Source organism: Stegodyphus dumicola, chromosome 11 (genome assembly GCF_044657685.1).
Source record: "Stegodyphus dumicola isolate Sdum_Otavi_A_Nest chromosome 11, ASM4465768v1".
In the NCBI taxonomy this organism is placed as follows: Eukaryota; Metazoa; Arthropoda; class Arachnida; order Araneae; family Eresidae; genus Stegodyphus; species Stegodyphus dumicola.
Window position 1 is genome coordinate 125,433,439 of NC_140778.1, and position 22,143 is coordinate 125,455,581.

General features: G+C 32.0%; 1 protein-coding gene across 1 annotated transcript in view; it reads right to left on the reverse strand.

Moving 5' to 3' along the window:
• Positions 1-22,143, reverse strand: part of LOC118183671 (choline O-acetyltransferase-like) — a 189,707-nt gene that overhangs the window by 20,889 nt on the left and 146,675 nt on the right. The window contains exons 10-12 of the mRNA XM_035353269.2: positions 9,018-9,156; positions 6,384-6,446; positions 4,346-4,483 (exon numbers count right to left, since the gene is read on the reverse strand). Coding sequence (XP_035209160.1) covers positions 4,346-4,483; positions 6,384-6,446; positions 9,018-9,156 — 340 coding nt within the window. The remainder of the gene's footprint in view (positions 1-4,345; positions 4,484-6,383; positions 6,447-9,017; positions 9,157-22,143) is intronic.

Below are 22,143 nucleotides of genomic sequence, written 5' to 3' on the forward strand. Positions count from 1 at the left end.
AAGCTTCAGTTTTCGTTCTAAAATTGACTTATTTATATCGAAACGAAAAGAATTTAAACACTTTGTTAAATTAATAAGTTGTGTATTACTGAAAATGACTGTATTTTCTCAAAAGCCTATTGTAAAATTAGATTTTTATGTTCGCCTCTAGACACTGAAAATTACAATATGCCATCATGTTTCGTAGATCTGCTGAACTGCAATATATCTGATCTTGAATATTATGATTCGAGAAGTGTCGGTTACATTGAAAGAGGATATGTAAGCACAATTCTTAATTAATCAAAACAGATGAGTAATATCCTAAAATGAAAGTTGTTACCGAACCAATGTCATTGATTTTTCTCTCCTCTCACCCAGTACAAGCAGGCTTAAATCAAGTCAATAATTTACTATAGGAAAAAGTAAAAGTTCTGTAAGGTATATTTTAATTTTATAACAGTTATTTTAATTATGAAACCGTTTCCTTTCAAGTCTTGTTCCCACTTACAACTCCCTACCAGAATGAGGTTATAGAATTGCTTTGAATGCAAATGAGTTACAAGAAGTATTTAAGGAAAGTTTAACTAATTGAGAGAGCGAGTGGCAGGCGTCCTTAGTGGCGCCTTCTGGCTAAGTCGTACCTGTTACGCTCGGGCGTACTATATTTTAGGATTACTATATTTAAGGACCAACTACGTTAGATAATTGTGTCTATCTTCGGCTAAGTCTCGTTTAGTTAAACTTTAGTTTAGTTCTTATTTCTTATTCCGAGTAGAGGTTTTCCTGTAAGTCTGACTGTTATTCTTATTTGAGTGAATAAAAGTCTTCTGTAGTTTACTCCTTAGTTGTTCTAAACTCAGCGATCAGTCGCTACGTAGCTCACTAGGTTCATCGACGTTTCATCATAGATGAAGGGCGAGAAACCCTACAGGATGAATAATTTTGAACAAGCTGATTTAAGAATTACGTTAAGCAGTTTTATGACAAATATAAACGAACGCGCAATAATATATCTTATGCAGACTTTGTTAAATTAAAAATAATTTAAATATATGAAATTTAAAAAATAATGATACAAAAATTTTAATATTTATTATTTAAATTAACCAGTTTTTTTGAACATTTCTCCTTTCCGTTTCCTCACGAGAACGTAAAGAAGGTTATAGAGTATTTAACCCTCTCAGCGTTACGGCCAACGCTCGGAGGGTTAATCTGAAGTTTCTGGATTTTTAAAGCACAGCGTGTTTTTGCCTCCTGCGGGCACGTTACTTAGATCCAGCCAGGTCTTTGTTTGTAATTGCTTGGCTTTGCGTTATTATTGCCGACATTTAAATTTGATACTCTGGTTAGAGTTCTGAGCCAGATTAGCTTTAAATTTAATTATGTATAATCTTCGACTATTAGTCTAGGTTTGACACTTTAAATTGACTGTTACATATTACACCACTACAAGTGATGGTTGATTCTGTTAGCACAAGAATTACGTTTATGTTCAAAGTTCTGTTTTAATAAAAAATTGTTTAAACTTTTTCAAGTCTCTATAGTTACTTCAGACACAGCGATAATTCGCTTAATGTCTATTAAGAATTTGGAACAAGTTTATGTTTCCAAAGCAAGCCAGACTCTAAAAGATAATAAAACATAAATGAAATAAACCATTAATTTTCAAAACTTTTGTTCGTATTTTTAATCTAATTGTATTCTTTAAGTTATTTATGTGGAGTTATTTCTATTATAATCATGTTGCATGCTACATATCATAGAGAAAAATGTAAAGAGATCGCTGATGAAAACCATTCTTTGAAATGATGAAAAATATTCTTTCAAATGATGAAAACCATTCTTTCATATGATGAAAACCATTCATTCTTTCAAATAATGAAAACCATTCATTCTTTCAAATAATGAAAACCATTCTTTCAAATAATGAAAACGATTTTTTCAAATGATGAAAACCAATCTTTAATATTCAATACAAGAAAAAGACTGGAAATCCCTGCTTTAGAGTATGGCAGTTTTCAATCTATTATTATTCAATAAATGTTTCTCAATTAGTAACACACAAAGACATAGTAAAATATCTGAGCACATTATTTTATATAAGAACTGTCTTTATGGATTATTAATTCATTAAGAATCAAACTATTTTATAAAACTATTTTATATTATAAATATTTTTTGACAGAAGAATAACAATATACAAAGAAAGTTATAGAGTCGTTAGGATTTTTTTGAAGCAGGAGCGTTGAAAAATGAGCAATGCCCTCTTCGCGACTCGAACCTTGACCTCTCGAATACGCGCCGAGTGTGGTAACCGTTACACCACGAAGGCATGCAGAAAGGACGGAGAAAATGTCCTATAAAGTTTTAACACTGTACTGGATTGCTGATAATTTTACAAAAGACTTTAAGGAATTTATATTAAATAAAATTTTATTAAACTGAAATAAATGAAGTCTCATTAAATTTTCCTTAGGTATTTTACGAAAGATTCATGCGAACATTTTTGTTATTGTAATAGACGTCTTCATGCCACAGGTACGCTATTGGTGGTCTATCATAGACGATCAAAGAAGCACCAGTGAAACGATTACCTTGGTCATTAGTGGGAATCGAATGCCATGGGGGGTTGAGGGGGGCTTTAACAACCCCCCCCCACAAAAAAGTCACATGGGCCTTAGTGGGGCCTTGTATTATTTTCTCATGTATCATTACATTTATGTATTTCAGTGTATTCTTGTTTCATATGTATGATTGCTTCCAGTATATCATTATTTATCTTCATGTGTATCATTTTTTATCTTCATGTGTGACATTCGTTTTCTTCATGTGTATCACTATCTTCATGTGCATCAGTTCTTCCAGTGTATCATTCCTTCATGTATTTTAGTGTATCATTCCTGCATATGTATCATTCTTTATTTTCATGTGTATCAATCTTTATCTTTATGTGCAACATTTCTTTCAGTGTATCATTTCTTCATGTGCATCATTCTTTATGTCCACGTGTATGACCACGTGTTCACGCTACCTTTACATGTGTCATGACTTCCAGTGTATCATTTCGTTTATGTATAAGCTCCTTTCCTTTGTTTCTTAACAAGTTTATAGGAAATTTTATTTGAGTTATTCTCGCAAGTGACCCGTGTAACAAATTCTGCAAGAAGTACTGTTGTAAATGGTTTCGACTGTGGTCCCTGCAGTAATGGGCTGGTAAAAGGTAATTATCACTTACTAAAAAAGGTTATTATCATTGTTTTCTTCAACTCTTACATCCTTCGCTCTTACAATATATTAAATTACACCTTTTTATTGAGAAGTAGATATCTGCCGTATCAACGAAGAGGAATGTATTGAATATTTATGAAATTAAATTGAATCTATTGAATGCTTCTCGAGAGTTTACTTTTATTTCAAAGTAATGAAATTTGGTGTCCACTGTACAGTTTACTTCTTATGAGTCTTTAAAATGTATTAATGTATTTAGAGTCATCCTGTTTTAGTACTATGGATGAGCGGCTATGAATTGAAATATGGAGTTAATTCTATCAAAAATTATAAGACATAATATTTAACTTTGTTCAGCTTAAAAAATATGCAGCAGCTTTAATGCAAAAGCAAGAGTTTTGGTTAAAAAAGGTGCAATGGAACATTGTTAAATAGCTTCAGATTTTTATTTATAATAGAAAGAATGTACTATTACCATTAATATTAGAAAGAATGTAATAATATTATTATTATTAGAAAGAATGTAATAATATTATTATTATTAGAAAGAATCTACTATTTTATTTTTATTTATAGAAATTATGCACTATTTTATTTTTATTTATAGAAATTATGTACTATTTTATTTTTATTAATAGAAATTATGTACTAATTTATTTTTTAAAATTTATTTATAAAAAGAATGTATTATTATGTTTCTAGTTAATTATACTAGTTTTAAATGAAGAACACGATAACTTAGAATTTTTAAAAAGATAATTTGGGATTTTGATAAATTATCTTTAGATGTTTCAAAAATGCAATGCAATATATAATGTACCTTAAGATAATTCTTAACTTAATAACTTAAGACTCAGTTGTCAGTAGCATTATTAATACATGATATTATAAATGTAAGCACTGCATTATAAATACAGCATTATACATACCATTGTAAATACAGTATTATAAATGGCATTACAATGCTGTATTTATAACGCTCCATATGTCATGCTGTATTTATAACGCCACGTATGGCACTATGAATACAGCACTATAAATGAGGTTATAAATGTTAAGCATGCTATTCTTGAAAGAGTTGATTATTTTAAGTCAGGAAAGTCAGGAAATCTGCACAATATTTCGTTTCACTTACTTGGCTAGTCGAAAGTCTGAAATTTAAGAACTCCCAATAAGATTTGTCTTTGAAGATGGGATGTTCCTGTCCTCCTTGCGACTTTGAGATCTCTCTCAAAGCAAGTAAGTGGTTATCGGGTCCTTCCCCATTTATAGTCTATAGAAGAAAAATATAATTTGTATATATATATATATATATATATATATATATAACGTTTATATATACTATAATATAAACGAAAAGAAGTTATTTCAAAACCTTTTGAGCATCGTAATATCCAGTCACCGTTAAGTAATATCAATTTTCTCTTTGTTGCGTACATAATATAGATTTAAGGAACAAAATTTCCTGTAAGTTTAGGAAGAGAATAATGTTTCCAATATGTTGCAGAATCTTGAGTTTACGTTAACAGTTTAGTAACATTAATTAAAAATAAAAAAACACGTATCATAATTCTGTTGAACACCACTCAGCTCCTTGTTTTTATTAACTATACCAAGTATATCAACTTATGCAAATATTTTGTTCTTTCTTGGTAAAGAAGAATGGTGTGTACGGGTTATATTTTCCGTAACTGTAAATGTTGTTTCTTGGCAATAATGCGATATATGTAAAGAAACATGCAACAAGCGTTTTCGAAGTCGTTTACTTCAAAGGGACTCGTACACCTTAAAACCTATAAGATTATCGAATATGTTACTGTTGTAAGAATTGGGATGGTTTATTTATTTTAAAAGCAATTATTTTCAACTTTTTACAGATGACTACATAATATAGCTTCTTTCTTAAATAGTAATCAGAAAGTTTGTGTTGCCACAAATATTTTTATAATTTAATCCGCTTTGTGACAAAAGTTTTCGTCATGTTTTCACCTTGCGCGCACAGTTTAAAATATTCTGTTGCATAATTTAATTCCATATTTAATATACAGCTTTTATAACATTTGGAAACTACTGTGAACCAAAAATTCTGAGAATTTCATATTAAATTTTTATTTTATTTGGAGTTGAGTTTATAAAATATATTTTATTAAAAAATCTGTAATGTTTTCGTGCATAAATTTTTTTTCATATTGAAACATTCATCAGATTTTTATTTCAGTTAGAAAATAATGCCCATATAAATAATTCCATCAAATTTAAAAAAATTCCTGTAAGTTAAGGAAGAGAATAATATTTCCAGTATATTGTAAAATCTTGAGTTTAAGTGAACGTTAGCCATTTTTAAAATATCATGCACGCAAGGTGGAAACATGACGAAAACTTTTGTCATAAAGCGGATTAAATTACAAAAATATTTTTGCAACACAAACTTTCTGGTTACTAGTTCCCGAAGCAGCTATATTATGTATCCAGCTGTAAAAGGTTGGAAGTAATTGCTTCTAAAATAAATAAAATATCACAGTTCCTGCAACAGTTATATATTCGAAGACCATAAGGGGTATAAGGTGTATGAGCCCCCTTAAGGTTTATTTCTTTGCTACTACTTACAAAAGTTATAAAAATAAATTATGATTTAAAGAAAACAGCAGAGAGAATATTAGGTTCACGAAACCTTATTTATATTTTATACCATTAAGAAGTCATATCTTTTGAACACAAAACTCAGTAAAGATCACATTTAAGAGGAAACTTTCGAATTTCTGGTCAAAATTACAGTTCACAAATCATCAGTTGTAAAAACGAACAACGTTTTCAAAATTTTCCTCCAGTCGGAATTATTATTCATCGACAAATAACAGAGCAGAAAAAGTGAAATATTTAATGGCAACGAAGAAAAGACATTATTTGTTTTACGGAACTGGATAGTACGCTACAGAAGACTAAAGATTTGGTAGAATTGCTTTACAAATTTCAATATTACTGCTCTTGAAGAAAATCGTTTGAAAATTTCGGAAGAATTTACTTCTGCTATTTTATATTTTAAGCGTTTGTTATTTAGCCATTTTACTCAATGCTATTGGCATATTTCAGATATTTTGCTTAGGCAATAAAGGTTCATCAAGTTCGAAATAGTAATCAAAATGATAAATGTTTAATTTCAAAATGTTACTTACGTAGAGAAGAATTTCAGTTTGTTTTTTAATACATTCTTGAAATAATTTCACTTTGGTCTCCTCCTGCAAATGAAAGTATGCAAATTATAAAAATTATACCTGTCTTACCGTAAAGTTATTATTTTTATTCGAAATCGAAACATAATACTTATTTTTTATAGTAAGATTTTAAAACAAAATTATTATAAATCCTTTCGATTAAAAGCTTAATTTTAATAATATTTTTAAGAAATAAATAAAGGAAGTGCACTATTTCGTGAATATATTGCATAAAATTTCCAACTGTGCCTTAGTTGCTTTTTAGTATTAAATTAAAAGAGAATTTTTATAACATGTATTTTACTTTTTTATAAATAATTTGATTGAATTTGCATCTATTAAAATTAAGAGCTTTGGTAAAAGTATGGAGAAATTTAGACAGAAATGTGCGAAACTGCTGATTCTGTAAAGTCTCATAAAATTAAATCCATTTTACAAAATCCCAGTTGTATTCTAAAATTATAGAATATTTATTATCTCAAACGGAGTTAGTCCAGTATTAGTCTCGATTCAGCACTTTGCGTCGAATCACTATAAACGAATACAACGCGTGTTTCTCGCACTATGAAAAAACAACGATATCCAGAGCCAACAAAATTTGAATAACGCAGTCCTCCTTCGGAATATGGGCACCTGAAAGCACGAATTTGGAATTTGTTTTATTGCATGTTTCATATTTTGTAAAATCGTAATGAATTTTTGATTAACCAATTCATCAATTTTTAAAGCACGCAGTGGCAACACATTGTGCGGAATGAACTATTATTATCTCCAGAGCGCTAGACTGTCTATCGGAAATCCTAAAGATATGCTGCTTTTAAATATTTTAGCTCATATTTTTAGCTTTTAAATATTTTTAGCATCCAAATGCTCTAGAGACGTGTATGTATGTGCAAATGAAAAAAAAAAAAAAAAAAAAAAAAGAAAAAAAGACGACTTAATGGGCGAAATATAAAATCTGAAAGTTTTCAAAATTTTTAAATTTTCCTTTCAAAATAACTTAAAAAGAGCACGCAATTTTGACTTGTCTCCAGCTTCATAAGATACTAGATCGGTTGTCTGTAGATTGCGTGATGATTTATCATTGGAGAATATTTTCAAAATTATATTCAAACTTCTTTGATCATTCAGTTATTTGCTATTATGTTATATTTATTGGAGGAAATTAATTTTATTTCTACAACAGAGAACTGACAAACTCTTTGAAAATAATCGAGCTAGTTGAAAATATTTGAGGTTGTTTTATTGTTAAATAGCAGCTACGCTGCCAGCCTTCGTCTGGCTTTTAAAATGTACAGGAAATATGCCTGAAGGGAACACCAAACGTTAAATTTAAAAACTGCGCAGTATTTTACTTTGAAGATCAACATCATCAAATAAATAAATTTATTTATTTAAATAATAAATTAAAAAAAAATCTGAAAGGTTTCACATTTTAAATTACGTCCAAAGGAGCGTTTTTTTAACGTTTTGTGTGTTACCTTTATTTATTAAATATAAAAATGTATTATATATATAAAAATAACAATGAAATATACCAATCTCTTAAAAACAGTGACATAAGAAATACGATGGATTGTTACCAAACCCATATTTCTAAAAGAATGAAACTATTCAAAATGATGCGATTTCATCAAAAATCTATCAACAACAATAAGACAAGAAAATTGTTGCCAAAATCACATTTTTAAAGATGTGAGATGTGAGAAGTGTACTCGGAAGCTTCATTTAAATTTTGTTTTTAAAAAATACAAAATATTATCATTTTTCCCAAATTCCTTTTGTAAAAGCAGTCGCAAGGATGAAAGTTTAACGTGTTAAAAAATCAAAGAAAAATAAACTGTACATTTTTAAAAATTAACCTTAGAAAAAATCCCGTTGAAAAGGTGTTAAGCTCACTTTGTTAAATAAATTCGTATATAATCCATTTATTGAAACACGAAATTTATTTTAAGTTCGTAAAATGGCTAAGTTCCTACGTTTCATGACGATGTGAAAATGGAGTGTGTAGAGTAAAATCTCGCTTTTTTATAGCGCGTTATGTCTGAAAATGACACGATTTCGTCACAAAACATAAAATAAAAAAAATTCGAATTCAAATTTCGAAAAATCGCTTCGAGGTGCACTGGTTGTTGTCTAGATGCACCTATGTACCAAATTTCGTAGCCGTGGGTCTATTAGCTTACGCGCAGCGCAAACGAAAGGCACACACACACAGACAGACTCTTTCTTTTATTATATGTAGAGATATTGTGTTTATTGCATCTGAATAATAAGTTCAACTGTTAACTATTTAATAGAAATTCAACATAAAAGCATATATGAGGTTAGAATAAAAACCAAAATCAATTAAAATTTTAACGAATCTATGATTGACAAATAATCTGAGTTAACTAAATATTATTTTTTAATGAGGTAAACCATTGACAGAAATATGCCTTATCAATAAATTTTTTAAACTGAAAAAGAGAAATTTTATTTAAATTGAAAGAAGTTTGAATGCTTGCTTAGTATATTAAATATATAATTGAAAATGAAAGGAATTGACTCAAACGCCGATACATTCAGGAGAATTTTAGATGCAAAACAACTTACGGTAACTTGTTGATCGTCACACATCACCTTCACCCAGGTTAAGGCCTCAGCTGTGGCTGCTCGAATGTTGTCCACCCTGCCATTTTGGAACCGCCGTAGGGATGCACTTTCATAGGTAGACACCAAGCGCCGGTGCACCCTGATCAAAAAGAGAATTCCATTTAGTATTTAGCATTATCATAACAGAAAGTTAGCAGAAGAAAAAGGAATCTTTCATACCCTGGGAATATATATGACGTAACAGAATTAATAGCCGCAACTTCATGAGGAACAGGGTAAAATTAACAATTTTCTTAATACAGTATGTTACGGAATGTAAAATATGAAAGGAAAATGGAAAGTTTTAATCGCATATGTTTACAGTTAACGGTGTTTGATATTTTTAAAAATTGTTCGAAGGAACAACTACTACTTTCAACACATGTATCATAATAAAATGACTTGGGTACGTTGTGGAAGATACTTGGTATGTGACACATATCTGTAGCAGCATTGTTAACTCTGGTGAAGCGGTCATCAAGAGACTCAATCTGTATGTTGGAAACGAGATTCGTCATCGTTCGTACTATATGTTCGTTTTCCCATTCCGCCACATATTGTGGTTACAGCCGAAAACATCACGGCAAAAACATCGCGGACGAAAACGTCGCGGAGAAAACAACGCAAGGCGAAAAGTCGTGCTACAAAACATCGTGGGAGAAAACATCGCAAAGAGAAAACATCGCAGTTCTAAAACATCGTGGTACAAAACATCGTCGTCGAAAATAAAGCGGTTCAAAAACTTCGCAGTTTAAAAACATCGCCGTTGAAAATATCGTGGTAAAAAATAAAGTATCTACAAATCATCGCATGACGATAACATCGCAGACATGCTTTTTTCAGGCTTTAATAACTGTAAATGGATATTCCCATAATGATTTGTGAGCCCAAGTGATGTAAGGAAGGATAATTTTTACTTTCCCTTTTCTTTATTAACTAATAAATTTTTGCTGAAAAAATAACAAGGAAACTTAAGCATAGAAAATTAAATGCAACTTAATAGATTATACTTTTTATGAAAAATTACCTGTAAAATCTTTATAAAAAATTATTTATTAATGGTCTTTGTTAGTTAACTATGTCGATTTAAAATTCTATTAAGTGCTATAAGTTGCATTAATTTTCTATGCTTAAGTTTTCTTCTTATTTTCTCAGCAAAAATTTAATATTTAATAAAAAAATATGAAAGTAAAAATTATCCTTCTTTACATCTTACGCTCACAAATCATTATGGGAATATCCATTTACAATTATTAAAGCCTGAATAAAGCTTGTCTGCGATGTTATGGTCATGCGATGATTTGTAGATACTTTATTTTTTACCACGATATTTTCGACGACGATGTTTTTAAACTGCGAAGTTTTTGAACCGCTTTATTTTCGACGACGATGTTTTGTACCACGATGTTTTAGAACTGCGATGTTTTCTTTTTGCGATGTTTTCTCCCACGATGTTTTGTAGCACGACGTTTTCGCCTTGCGTTGTTTTCTCCGCGACGTTTTCGTCCGCCATGTTTTTGCCGCGATGTTATCGGCGGACACCCATATTGTGTTAGATAAACTGTTACTTCGTATATAAAATTCTACTTAAAATTGTGACCATCGGTTCTATTAAAAAGAATCATTGTCATCCGTATTTTCATATTTAAATAATTTTAACAGGCAGCATATGAGAAACTTGGACACAAAAATTTTATTTGAAAAACTAACTAGAGAATCCAGGTATTGAAACTAATTACCAAAAATCTGGCGGATCAAATTTTTGAAGCCCTTGGAAAAGATGTACTAAGTGCTGAGTCTTCTGATAAAATATACCAAAGACGGCATATAGAATTTAATATTTTTGACGAACATAAAATTATCTATATCAGTTTTATAGCGTCTGAAAGTAAGCTTGATTTCTTATGTAAGCAAATAGCTTTGATGTTAGAGAGGTGTGGTGCATTTAATTATGGCAAAAAACACTAGGACTATCTGCCTAAGGGGAGGGATGCCTTCGTGGGGGACTTTCTAAGGGAAACTGGCTCGTATACACGTTACACATGGGGAAAACCACGAAAACACCCATGCAGGCAGCCCGTTCGCGGGATTCGAACCTCGGACCGAACTACCAGTGTTCAGCGAGGTTACCGCTCGGCCGCTGGTGGGCCGATGTTAGAGAGGAGTAAAGCATTTAGCAGTCCACTTACGATAACAATACGAACTCATGAATGGCAAATGCAACTACTTGATCGTCACTTAAAAAACATAATATCATTTCATTTTCTTACAAATATTATGCCTGGCACTGAACCTTTAAATTAGGTCAGAATAAAAGTTTTTAGATTTTATTATAAGGAGGAGGTCCTTTAAAAAGCTATAAACAAAGTTGAAACATGTGAAAACTTGGATAGGAATATAAATTAGGAAGGATATAATTAAGTCAAAACCTCTGTTAGATGCCACGCATGATTTAGAACTCAACTGTATAATGCTTTATAAAGTCCGATTTTTATTAGCGGGAATCCTCGGAGGATTTGCAAGGCCATAGCCGGGATTACGGACATCACAGAGGGAATATACTGTAGAGTCATTAGGTTAATTGGAAGCAGAAACGATGAAAAATAACAAACGCCTTCGCCGGGAATCGAACCACGGACCTCTGGAATACCGGCCCAGCGTGTTACCATTACACCACGAAAGCACTCTAGGGAAGTGGGAGAAATACCTTATAATATGAGGATTCAATTTTGGAATATGGTCCATGTGAAAATAATATTGATATAATATGTAAAAAATTACTATAGTCTGAAAAAAAAAAGAAAGTATGAAAATGATATATTTTATTGTACTAACTAAACGTAACAATTGCGTTTAGTTAACGCAATTGTTACGTTTAGTTAGGTAAACGTAACAATAAAGGTAAACGTAACAATTTGTTTCCGCATGCTGCACAAATACTCAAAGTCTACCTTTGCTGATACAGCATTTATGGGATCATCTGTTTTCCGCTACCGTCGTGCCTTTACATCAAGGTTCACTAGAGTGCCGGTGTCAGTAAGTTGGGAAATGATCCTCGAGAAAATCAGAAATGGTGCCATAAAAGTAGTATTATGGAGGAACTACCAAGAAGAAAATATCACATGGGATTAAATTTTCAGTTACAAAACTGACATTAATTATATAATGGTATCTGTCTTTGTGGCAAATTTTCATTGAGATAATCTGGCAAATGGTCTCTGTCTTTGTGGCAAATTTTCATTGAGATAATCTGGCAAATGGTCTCTGTCTTTGTGGCAAATTTTGATTGAGATAATCTGGCAAATGGTCTCTGTCTTTGTGGCAAATTTTGATTGAGATAATCTGGCAAATGGTCTCTGTCTTTGTCTCAAATTTTGGATTGAGATACTCTGACAAATGACCTCGGTCTTTGCGAATATTTCGATTAAGATACTCTGGATAATGGTCTCTGTCTTTGCGGCACATTTTGATTGAGATACTACGGTAAATGATCTGTAAATTTGTGGCAAATTTTGATTAAGATACTCTGGGAAATAGCCTTTGTATGTGGGTAACTGTGCTCTTGAAGTGGTAATCGTCACTGTTTTTATTCAACTGAACTTGATGTCGTAGTTGAAGGAAAATAAAGGCATCTAAGTAAACCTGTAGAGTCATTAGGTTAATTAGAAGCAGGTGACAGGTGACGGAGGACGGGGACGCCTGACGTATAACATAGGTAAACAGGCATATGTCCCACGTCCTCCACTATCTCGAAGAAGCAACTCGCTGGAGCCCCGTGAGGCTGCACCAGGAGTTTACATGGCCATACAGGGGCTAGATGTCGGGTAGTTTTTACATAGGACGTTGTTAATAACACAAAGTAACTTACAAAGAATATAAAGGATAGCATTAAAACACTAAAACACTCATATAAGCTGAAACACATAGATATACAAAATTAAACGTAAAAGCATAAAAACACACTCGTAATTACGTAACATAAAGACATAGAAACACACACGAAAATACATATCATGACACATAGAATACATATGGAAACACGTAGAGCACATAAATGCAAATATTACACTCAGAGGAAACATATAAGACATAGTAAGGTGTGCGTAAAGCAGTAGTGCTGTGCGGAAATATGCTCAGTTCCCATAATACATAATGTACATACTTTCATTAGGGGCTTCTGTTGCATGAATTACATATTTCGTTGCATACACTACATTCGTGCATTGTACGGATATTATATATTTCGATTTACGATAACACATCATTCCATTGGGTGCCCAGTGCTTCACACTGATAAACATGTCAGTAACATTATATCTGCAAGTTGGTGGCTATTGAAAGCAGATGTTAACACGAGGCTCGAAATTGAATGTGGAATGTGTATTACAGAATGTGTACATACTGCGAATATCTAATAGTTGAGTACATTGTCTGCAGTACCATGCTACTGTGGCTCGCAAATGTCTTGCCCTAGGGCGTTGATTTGCTGTACAACTGCGCAGATGCTCCTTATAGCTGGCGGGTGTTTGATTATGAAACGATAGTAAAGTGTTCTATCATTCGTTGGATGTGTTAATTAGAAGCAGAAAAGATCAAAAATATGCAACCGCCTTCGCCGGGCATCGAACAAAGACCTCTGGAATACCGGCCCCGCGTGCTACCGTTACACCACGAAGGGCACGCTAGGGAAGTGCGAGAAATACCTTATAAATCTTGAAGTAAAGCACATATGTCTGCCGTATCGGTGAAAGAGAACGCATTGAACCATTTACAAAATATGTTATTATATAATCTTAGCGCGTTTATTTCTAATCCAGAATAATAAAATTTGATTTTTCTGGAGTAGCTGCATGCTGTGAATTCTAAAAACATTCCAAAGAATTATAAATAACCATATAAGAAAGAAACACGGATTGATCGGTTGTTCATGAAAGTTTATGAACCGCATTAGTACCGAAATTGTAAAATTATGTTTTTTGTGAAATAAACCACTTACAAAATCTGATAAATCTTATCATACCTTAGCATTAAAAATTTATCTTAGCATTTTATAAAACTCATCTTTATTTTAGCATTATATAAATCTTATTTTTATCTTAGCATTTTATAAATTTTATCTTTATTATTAATTTTTAATTCTTCTTTTTAGATTATCGTCAGATTTTACTATCTAACCTGATAAGTACAATTTTGGGCATTTTTCCTTTATATGCTCGCAAATCTGACTGTCGTATCTCATTATATTTTGAAACACATTATATTTTACGTATTCTGTCAAAGAAATAAAATACTGGTAGTTTGTATTCTATAGAAGAAATAAAATACAATGCGACAATGCAAGACAATATCTCATCTCCTATTGATGAGAATTAATTTGGAGAAAGACGTAAGCGGGAGGTATTATTTTGATTTCATTATAGTGACAAAAGGCAAAGAGTTTCCACCTGAAATAAAAACTAATGGACATGAGTAATGCCCCTTCTACTCTTCTTATAATTAATTTTTTTCTTGTTATTAATTATTGTTATTGTCTTGTTATTAGTAGTTATGTATTAATTATTATATCATATTATTTGTTCTCTTTACGATGTCGCGAGCAAGCAAAGGAAAAGTATCTAATGTTGTTAGGACTACCAGCGGCCGAGCGGTAAAGTCGCTGAACACTGGTAGTTCGATCCGAGGTTCGAATGCCGCAAACGTGCTGGCTGCATGGGCGTTTTCGTGGTTTTCCCCATGTGTGACGTGTATACGAGCCAGTTTCCCTTAGAAAGTCCTCCACCAAGGCATTCCTTCCTTAAGGCAGATAGCCCTAGAGTGCTTTGCCTTAATATAATAAAACCAAACCTAATGTTGTCAAACAAATAATAAAACAGAAATCGCACCCGCTTATTAGTTCAAGGGGACAATTTGTCTTGAAAAGCTATTAATTTCGTATTGGCATTTTTCGTTGAAAACTATAAACGGCGAATCACTTTTTAAATTGTTGCTACCAAATATTATCGCCCTATATTACATTTAAAGAAATTAAATAATGAAGAATCTGCATGTATGTAGGTATGAAAACAATGGTAACTAGAGACATCAAAATGTGAATAACGTAATCTTTCATAAAATATGGCCGTGTGGAAGACCTGATTTGAATTTGAAACTTATTATTTTTATTATCGATTTCATATTTTGTAACACTTCAACGAATTTTTGATTAAAAAACTAAACGACTTCAAAGCGAGCAATTGCACCACTGTACAGGAAAAAAATTATCTCCAGCGCGCGAGATTCTGTATCGAAACTTTTAAAGATATGCTCATTTAAAAATAATTTTGCGATATTGCTGTTGAACTGAATTTTCTGGTTTGAGTACGTAGAACAGGATATTTAAGAAATAAAGGTAACACACAATCGTTAAAAAAACGCCCCTTTGGACATAATTTAAAATCTGAAACCTTTCATATTTTTCTTCCCCCTTTTTTTAATTAGTATTAATTCATAAAGTTTTTAAAATAATACTTTTTCTCCTTATAAATATTCTCATATACGCATATTTATATGATAGTATTATTAATTTTTATTTTATTAATAATAAATAATAATACTTAATTACAACTGAAACTTGTTATTAATTATTACGTGTTATTATATCATATTATTTGTTATTACGATTTTATGATATTGCGGGCAGTTGAAGGAAAAGTACCTAATGTTTTAAACCAATTTGTAATACAGAAATCACAATCTACCCGCTTATTAACAAGTATTAATTCATAAAGTTTTTAGAATAATGCTTTTTCTCCTTATAAATATTCTCATATATATTTATACTAGAAAGCCCGGCGGTCATAAGATATGACCGCTGCTAATTTAAACTAAATTACCCAGGGTAGACGGCGAGGACACCCCTTTGCTTATTGCCCCACGGGGTTTCACCCTTATACTTGCTGAATTGCTCAAAGAAGAGCACAGTGAAGGAAACTACTGGCGGTACATTTCTTAAGAGCCCCCCAGGCCCACCAGCGGCCGAGCGGTAAAATCGCTGAACACTGGTAGTTCGGTCTGAGGTTCGAATTCTCGAACGGGCTGCCTGCATGGGCGTTTTCGTGGTTTTCCCCATGTGTAACGTGTATACGAGCCAGTTTCCCTTAGAAAGTCCTCCACGAAAGGCATCCCTCCCTTTAGGCAGAGAGCCCTAGTGTGCTTTGCCGTATTCTCAATACATACACACACACACACACACCCACTTAAGAGCCCTCCCCCCGCTAGCTCAATCAAGAAAGGTGATTTAAATAATTAAATGTTATTACAACATTTCTTGTGTAGACCTTTCCATCATTTTTAATCTCGCCTTGCAGAGGTCCATCCAATACTTTTAATTTTACGTCTGTTCTTTCACGAACTCTTGAACAGGCAACATAAAGTCAAATGCAGGCTCATTTAAAAAAATGCCAACACGCTTAAGCGTTTAACCCTGAGACTTATTAATGGTCACAGCAAAGGCAAGTTTTACAGGAAATTGTATATTAATAAAAAACTGCGTAAGCGTTAATTTCCGCACTCATTTTTCCGAGTGGCAACAATAAGCTATCGGCGACACACACTTTAGCCGCTTTGTTTGTAAAGATGAGAATATATAATATTCTCATATAAATATCAAATAAATATATGTAGACAGACATTATCTGGGGACACCTAAGTTTCCTTGCTTTGGAAATTATTTAAAATATTTTCTAGGTAGAAACGCTTCTCTACCATTAGATAAATTGTACTTCCTATCGTAGGAATCTAGCTTTCATAAAAAATGTATGGTGCCCCGGAGGTTTTGAGTAAAAGAGACGTAAAACTTCATTTCCCTTAATAGTCTGCGGATTAATTTTTCAACTTTTATGAGTTCAGGTTTCCCATATCGTCAATAGATGGCGCTACTGCGCTGATCGCAGAGTTAACATGGAAGTATCTAGGCGGAAACGAAATCAATGATTTGAGATTTACCAGACGCTAGCAAATTAGGAAATCTCTCAGAATCTAACACCCTCGCGTATACAAGAGCGGAAAAAATTGCTGATGTTATTTAATTTAGGAGCAAACGCTCTTAAATCTTTGCGGCAGCTAAATTTTTTGCTCATTTTTATTCTAGGATATGAGTTAGTGCAGCTGTTTTTATCGAACAACAATCTTGCTTTTTTTTTTTTTTTTTTTTTTTTACACTGAACTATTCGTATATTTTTTTCGTTCTTTCGTATGCAAATCAATGATGTTAATGTAAAGTATAATTAATAACAGTGGGAAAATAAATTGCTTTTTATGCGCGAAAAGAGCATCTAACATTATTAACAGACGGAAATAAAATGATTTCAGCAGATTTTTTGGATGGATGAGATGCGAAATTTGGCATATGAAAGGGATTTAGTATTTGGAATGCATTTTGTTTATTAGTAGCAGCTATCTCGGTATTTTGAAAAGAGCGATATATGAAAACAGCTTTTAAAATGAAAAAATTACATAGTTGTTACGAATTTTATTTTTTCACTATAAGAGTTCCTGTGCTTCACGAAAATCGGAATTTAGAAGCATGTTTGTAAAATATTATGAGCCTCGTAAATAAATTAGTGTTAAAAGTGATTTTTTAAAACAAAAATTTTTAGGAATGCAATGATTACTCAGTGAGTTACTAATTAAAAAAGCTTATTTTTTATGAGATTCCATTAAAAAATAGGATAATATGAAATATGTCTTTAACATGATTAATTTCAAATAATTTATAGAAATAAGCGATAAGCAAGAAAAACATCAATCTTTTAAAATGCGGAAAAGTGCAATTTTGATCTATTCCGATTTTTTAGAAAAGCTCATATGAATTTTGAGAGAGATTGGTAAAGGTCTCTCTTCTGCAAAAGGAAAAACATATTTTGCAAAATTTTGAAGTAAGCTATTTCATTAGAAGGAATAAAAAAATATAGGAAAGGAAGCGACAATTGCAGCTTCACTTGATGAACAAAACTGAATAGAAAAATTAAAACTACAAAGTAAAGCATTTTTAAGATGACTTGGAGAAGTACAGCGTAATTAATACCATTAACTAGCGTTTCCCTATAAAATTGATTCAATCTAAATTTCAGTTCAGTTTAATTTAACAAAAAATCTGATGTGTATACCACATGACTTCCTTGTATTGGAATATTAAATTAGAATATTGAATTATACGCATTTTTTTGCATTTCATTTAAACATATTGAATTGAATTAAATCTACTTCGCCGACAGCGCATAAACCACAATGGAATAAACGAATTCTTTAAAATTCATTGTAGTATTTGTTTACCATAGCGACACTCTGGCGCTAGATTCACTTAACAGTATTAATAATTATATAACAGTTAACTTATATAATAATTATATAACGGAAGCGGTTATATAATACAATAATTATATAACAGTTAACTTACATATTTCGTTCATAATATAACTCATAATACACAAAATTTATATCATTTAAAGAATAGAATTATCTAATCGTTGCCACATGTTCTATTCAAATACTCTAATAAAGCTAGAATGATGTAAAAAAGAAATTAAGCAAAGAAAACAAAAAAGAAACAGTTTTTCACAGACGATTGAGTATTTCTCATTGAATTAATTCCGTTCTCACTTCCCGAGAAGGCAAAAATACATAAAAACTCAAAATATCTATATTAAAAATTACGAAGTAAATTTCAAACACTTATTTCCTCGAAAAAATTCCAGAAAGAATTAAGCATGATTTAATTGGCAATAATAAATGAATGCGTTATCTTTGTTGTTGCGAAGCTAAGTTTCTCTAGATTGGCAACAAATCCACTAGTCTCCTGTTTCAAATGTAAACATCAATGGCCGCCATTAAAAACAGGCTTAGCGGCAATTAAACAACTTTAAAATTGCTGATAATTCTAAAAATATTGCACACAGATTTACTAAAGGCATAAAATCCTTAACCGGAAGATTAAAACAACATAATTCAATCATTTTTAAAGCAAAAAATGTACAATTTACAAACATATAAGAGTAAAGAAACTGAGATCACTGAGCCAAGTAACAGAGTGGATATATATATAAATATATTTATATACGTTTGGTGCGGCCGATTGCAACCAAAATACGAGGTGCACATCTACATGTTGTAGCAGTCCTATATACAAAATTTCAACGTTCTGAGGCTACTCGTTTTAGAGTTATGCGAGATACGTACGTACGCACGCACGTACGTACACACGTTCGTATAGACGCCACGAAAAATTCTCTTCAGAATTAATTTTCAAGCATTTTTTTAATTTTTTTGAAGGAAAAGAGTATTTTATTCTGTCCTTACGTACAGATATCACTCAAAAACATCGTTAAATTGCATTCGATAGCGGTCAAAATGGATATTTTTGTTGAAATATGCTGCCTGAAACTTTTCGCGATTACAATACTTACTTTTTACTTCGTGCAAGGAAGTAAAAATACAAACAAAGCAATTAAGGGCAGTGTTGATACTTTTAATGCTTTATTTATTTATTTTACATTTAAAAGTTTTTTAAGTGTGGCTAAGCCTAATTTTTTTACAATCGCAGCCATATTTGTTTACATTTGAAACTTAGCAAAATAACGGATTTGTTGCCAATATAGAGAAACTAAGTTTCGCAACAACAAAGTAAAGTCTTCTTTTATTATTGCGAATTAAATTATGCGTAATCCAATCTAGAAATTATTAAAATATCCCATATATTGACTCAGCATAGCTTCCAGAACAAATTAAGTCAGTTTCTATGCCGTCAGTGTTTTTTGCCGAGCGAGACCAAAAGTAAACTTTCAATTTTGTGCTCCAAAAAAGCTGCCTTCTTGCCCGCTGGCGAAATTGCTTGTTTTTGCGTAGAAACTGCAATTTTAGTTGTTTAAAAATTATTTTAACTGTATTTGATCTTTTATTTTTTCTATCTATTTCAATTTTGAATATAGATATTTTGAGTTCTTTATGTATTTTTGCCTTGTCGCAAAGTGTGAACTGAATTAATTGAATGAGAAATATATCTGTAATGAAATTCGAGGAAATGAGTTTAAATGAAATGCAAGAAAAAATGCATATAATTTAATATTCCGTACAATTAAGTTATGTCGTGTACACATTAGATTTTTTATAATATCCTCATATGGAGAAAGTGCAATACAACTATTTAAATGTTATTTAAAGTTTCAAAAAACATAGGTTGATTGGAGTCAACAAAGCACAATTTGGGGTATCCACCACTCTATTTCTGCAGAGGTGGTATTGGAAACATTCATACAGGTCAGATGTCTACATAGAGCTACCGCTGTCCTTCTTGGAAAACTGGGAATGAAAGTTGTCCCTTGCCACAGAATCCTCCATCTTTCATCCATTGCACGTTGAATCATATCCTGCTTAAGACGTTCCTTAAAAGTCAGGTTAACAAAGAATTTAGTCGAATGAAAAGAAAGCAGTCGATTAATGCGTTGCATTATCAAAGTTCCGTTCTTAGTTAATGTATCAGCTTTTTCGTTTCCCATAATTCCACAGAGCTGGAATACGTTGCAAAGAAATTTTGTGCGCCATTGCCATTCTGGTTATAGCCGAAAACATAACAGCAAAAACATCGCGGAGAAAACAACTCAAGGCAAAAACACCGAGGTACAAAACATCATGGGAGAAAAGAAAGCAAACAGAAAACATCGTGGTGCAAAATACCGTCGTCGAAAAATAAAGTGGATCAAAAACTTCGCAGTGTAAAAATATCGTGGTAAAAAATAAAGCACCTACAAATCATCGCATGATGATAATATCGCACACATGCGTTTTTCAGGTTTAAAGAGGTCGAAATGGATATTTTCGTTGAAATATGACACCCGAAATTCTTCGCGATTACTTTCTTTTCTTCGTACAAGGAAGTAAAACTTTATCATGCACTTCTGCTATTCCACCTGCTTCAACCGAAATACATAAACGAGACGAATTTTAAATAGGGTAAGAATCTGTGTGAACAGAATAAAAAGAGACATCGCCAGTGACTTTGAAGCAGTTGCACTGACTGCACCATACCAAGTGGTAATTCTTTGAGCTGATGCGTTTTCTTTATGTTGTTGCACACATTTCGTGGAATTTGCAGTGTTAAATCTCTTCTACACTTCAAATTTCGAAGATTGAAATAAATTTTAATTATTTTATTTCAACCTTCCATTGCATTCATTCAATATTCTGAGATTTTAGTAGAAAGCGGAATGAGAATTCTTCTGTCAGGTTTGAAAGTTAGACTAGCTTAACCAAAAATGCGTTGAATCTTACACACTGAAATAAAGCATCTGATTTGCTCAGCAGATCACGTGCTTATACAGCTTATTAAAATATAAACATTGTTTGCTGCACTTAAAAAGTTTGTACTAATGTTGAAGCTGTTATGCTAACCAGAAACCCTTTTGTCAATACTTATGTATAAATATGTGAAAATTTAGGTAATAGTTGTAACGCTAATCGTAGTACATAAAGAACATTAATGACGTGTTAACTATAAAAAAAGAAGATTTGTACAGAATGTTCATTCCAATGTTCTTTGTACTAAAGTACTGGAAAACGTCCATGTTGATTTTGGGCATACTGGTGTCTCCTCAAAGTTGTCCCCTCAGTATTATTGGGCTGGAATAGTACACGACACACAGCTTTTACGTTTTAAATGCTATATTTGGTAATCCTTATTCTTTGCTATCTTTATACACCGCAATTTCCAAGACATTAAAGACTTTTGTAGTATCGGAAGAGGTACTTTATCCCGTTGTCCTTAAACAACTTTCGCAATTCTAAGGAGGTTGTAGGTCGACGTTTGGACAACCTGATTTTTAAAAGTCCCAAAGCGCAAAAATACGTTGGTTATAGATCAGGAGATTTAATAGGGATATGAATGAAGTGTTATGGCCTTGATGCCCGTTCTTTGTTCCATTTTTTCCAGAAAATTAACAGTAGAATTTGACGCTCCGCTGCTTGTTTTGTCTTGATGCAACTCTACTGATTGATAACAGGAAGATCTAGAGCAAACAGTATTTCAAATTCATATCCCATGGCCTAAATCAGCATT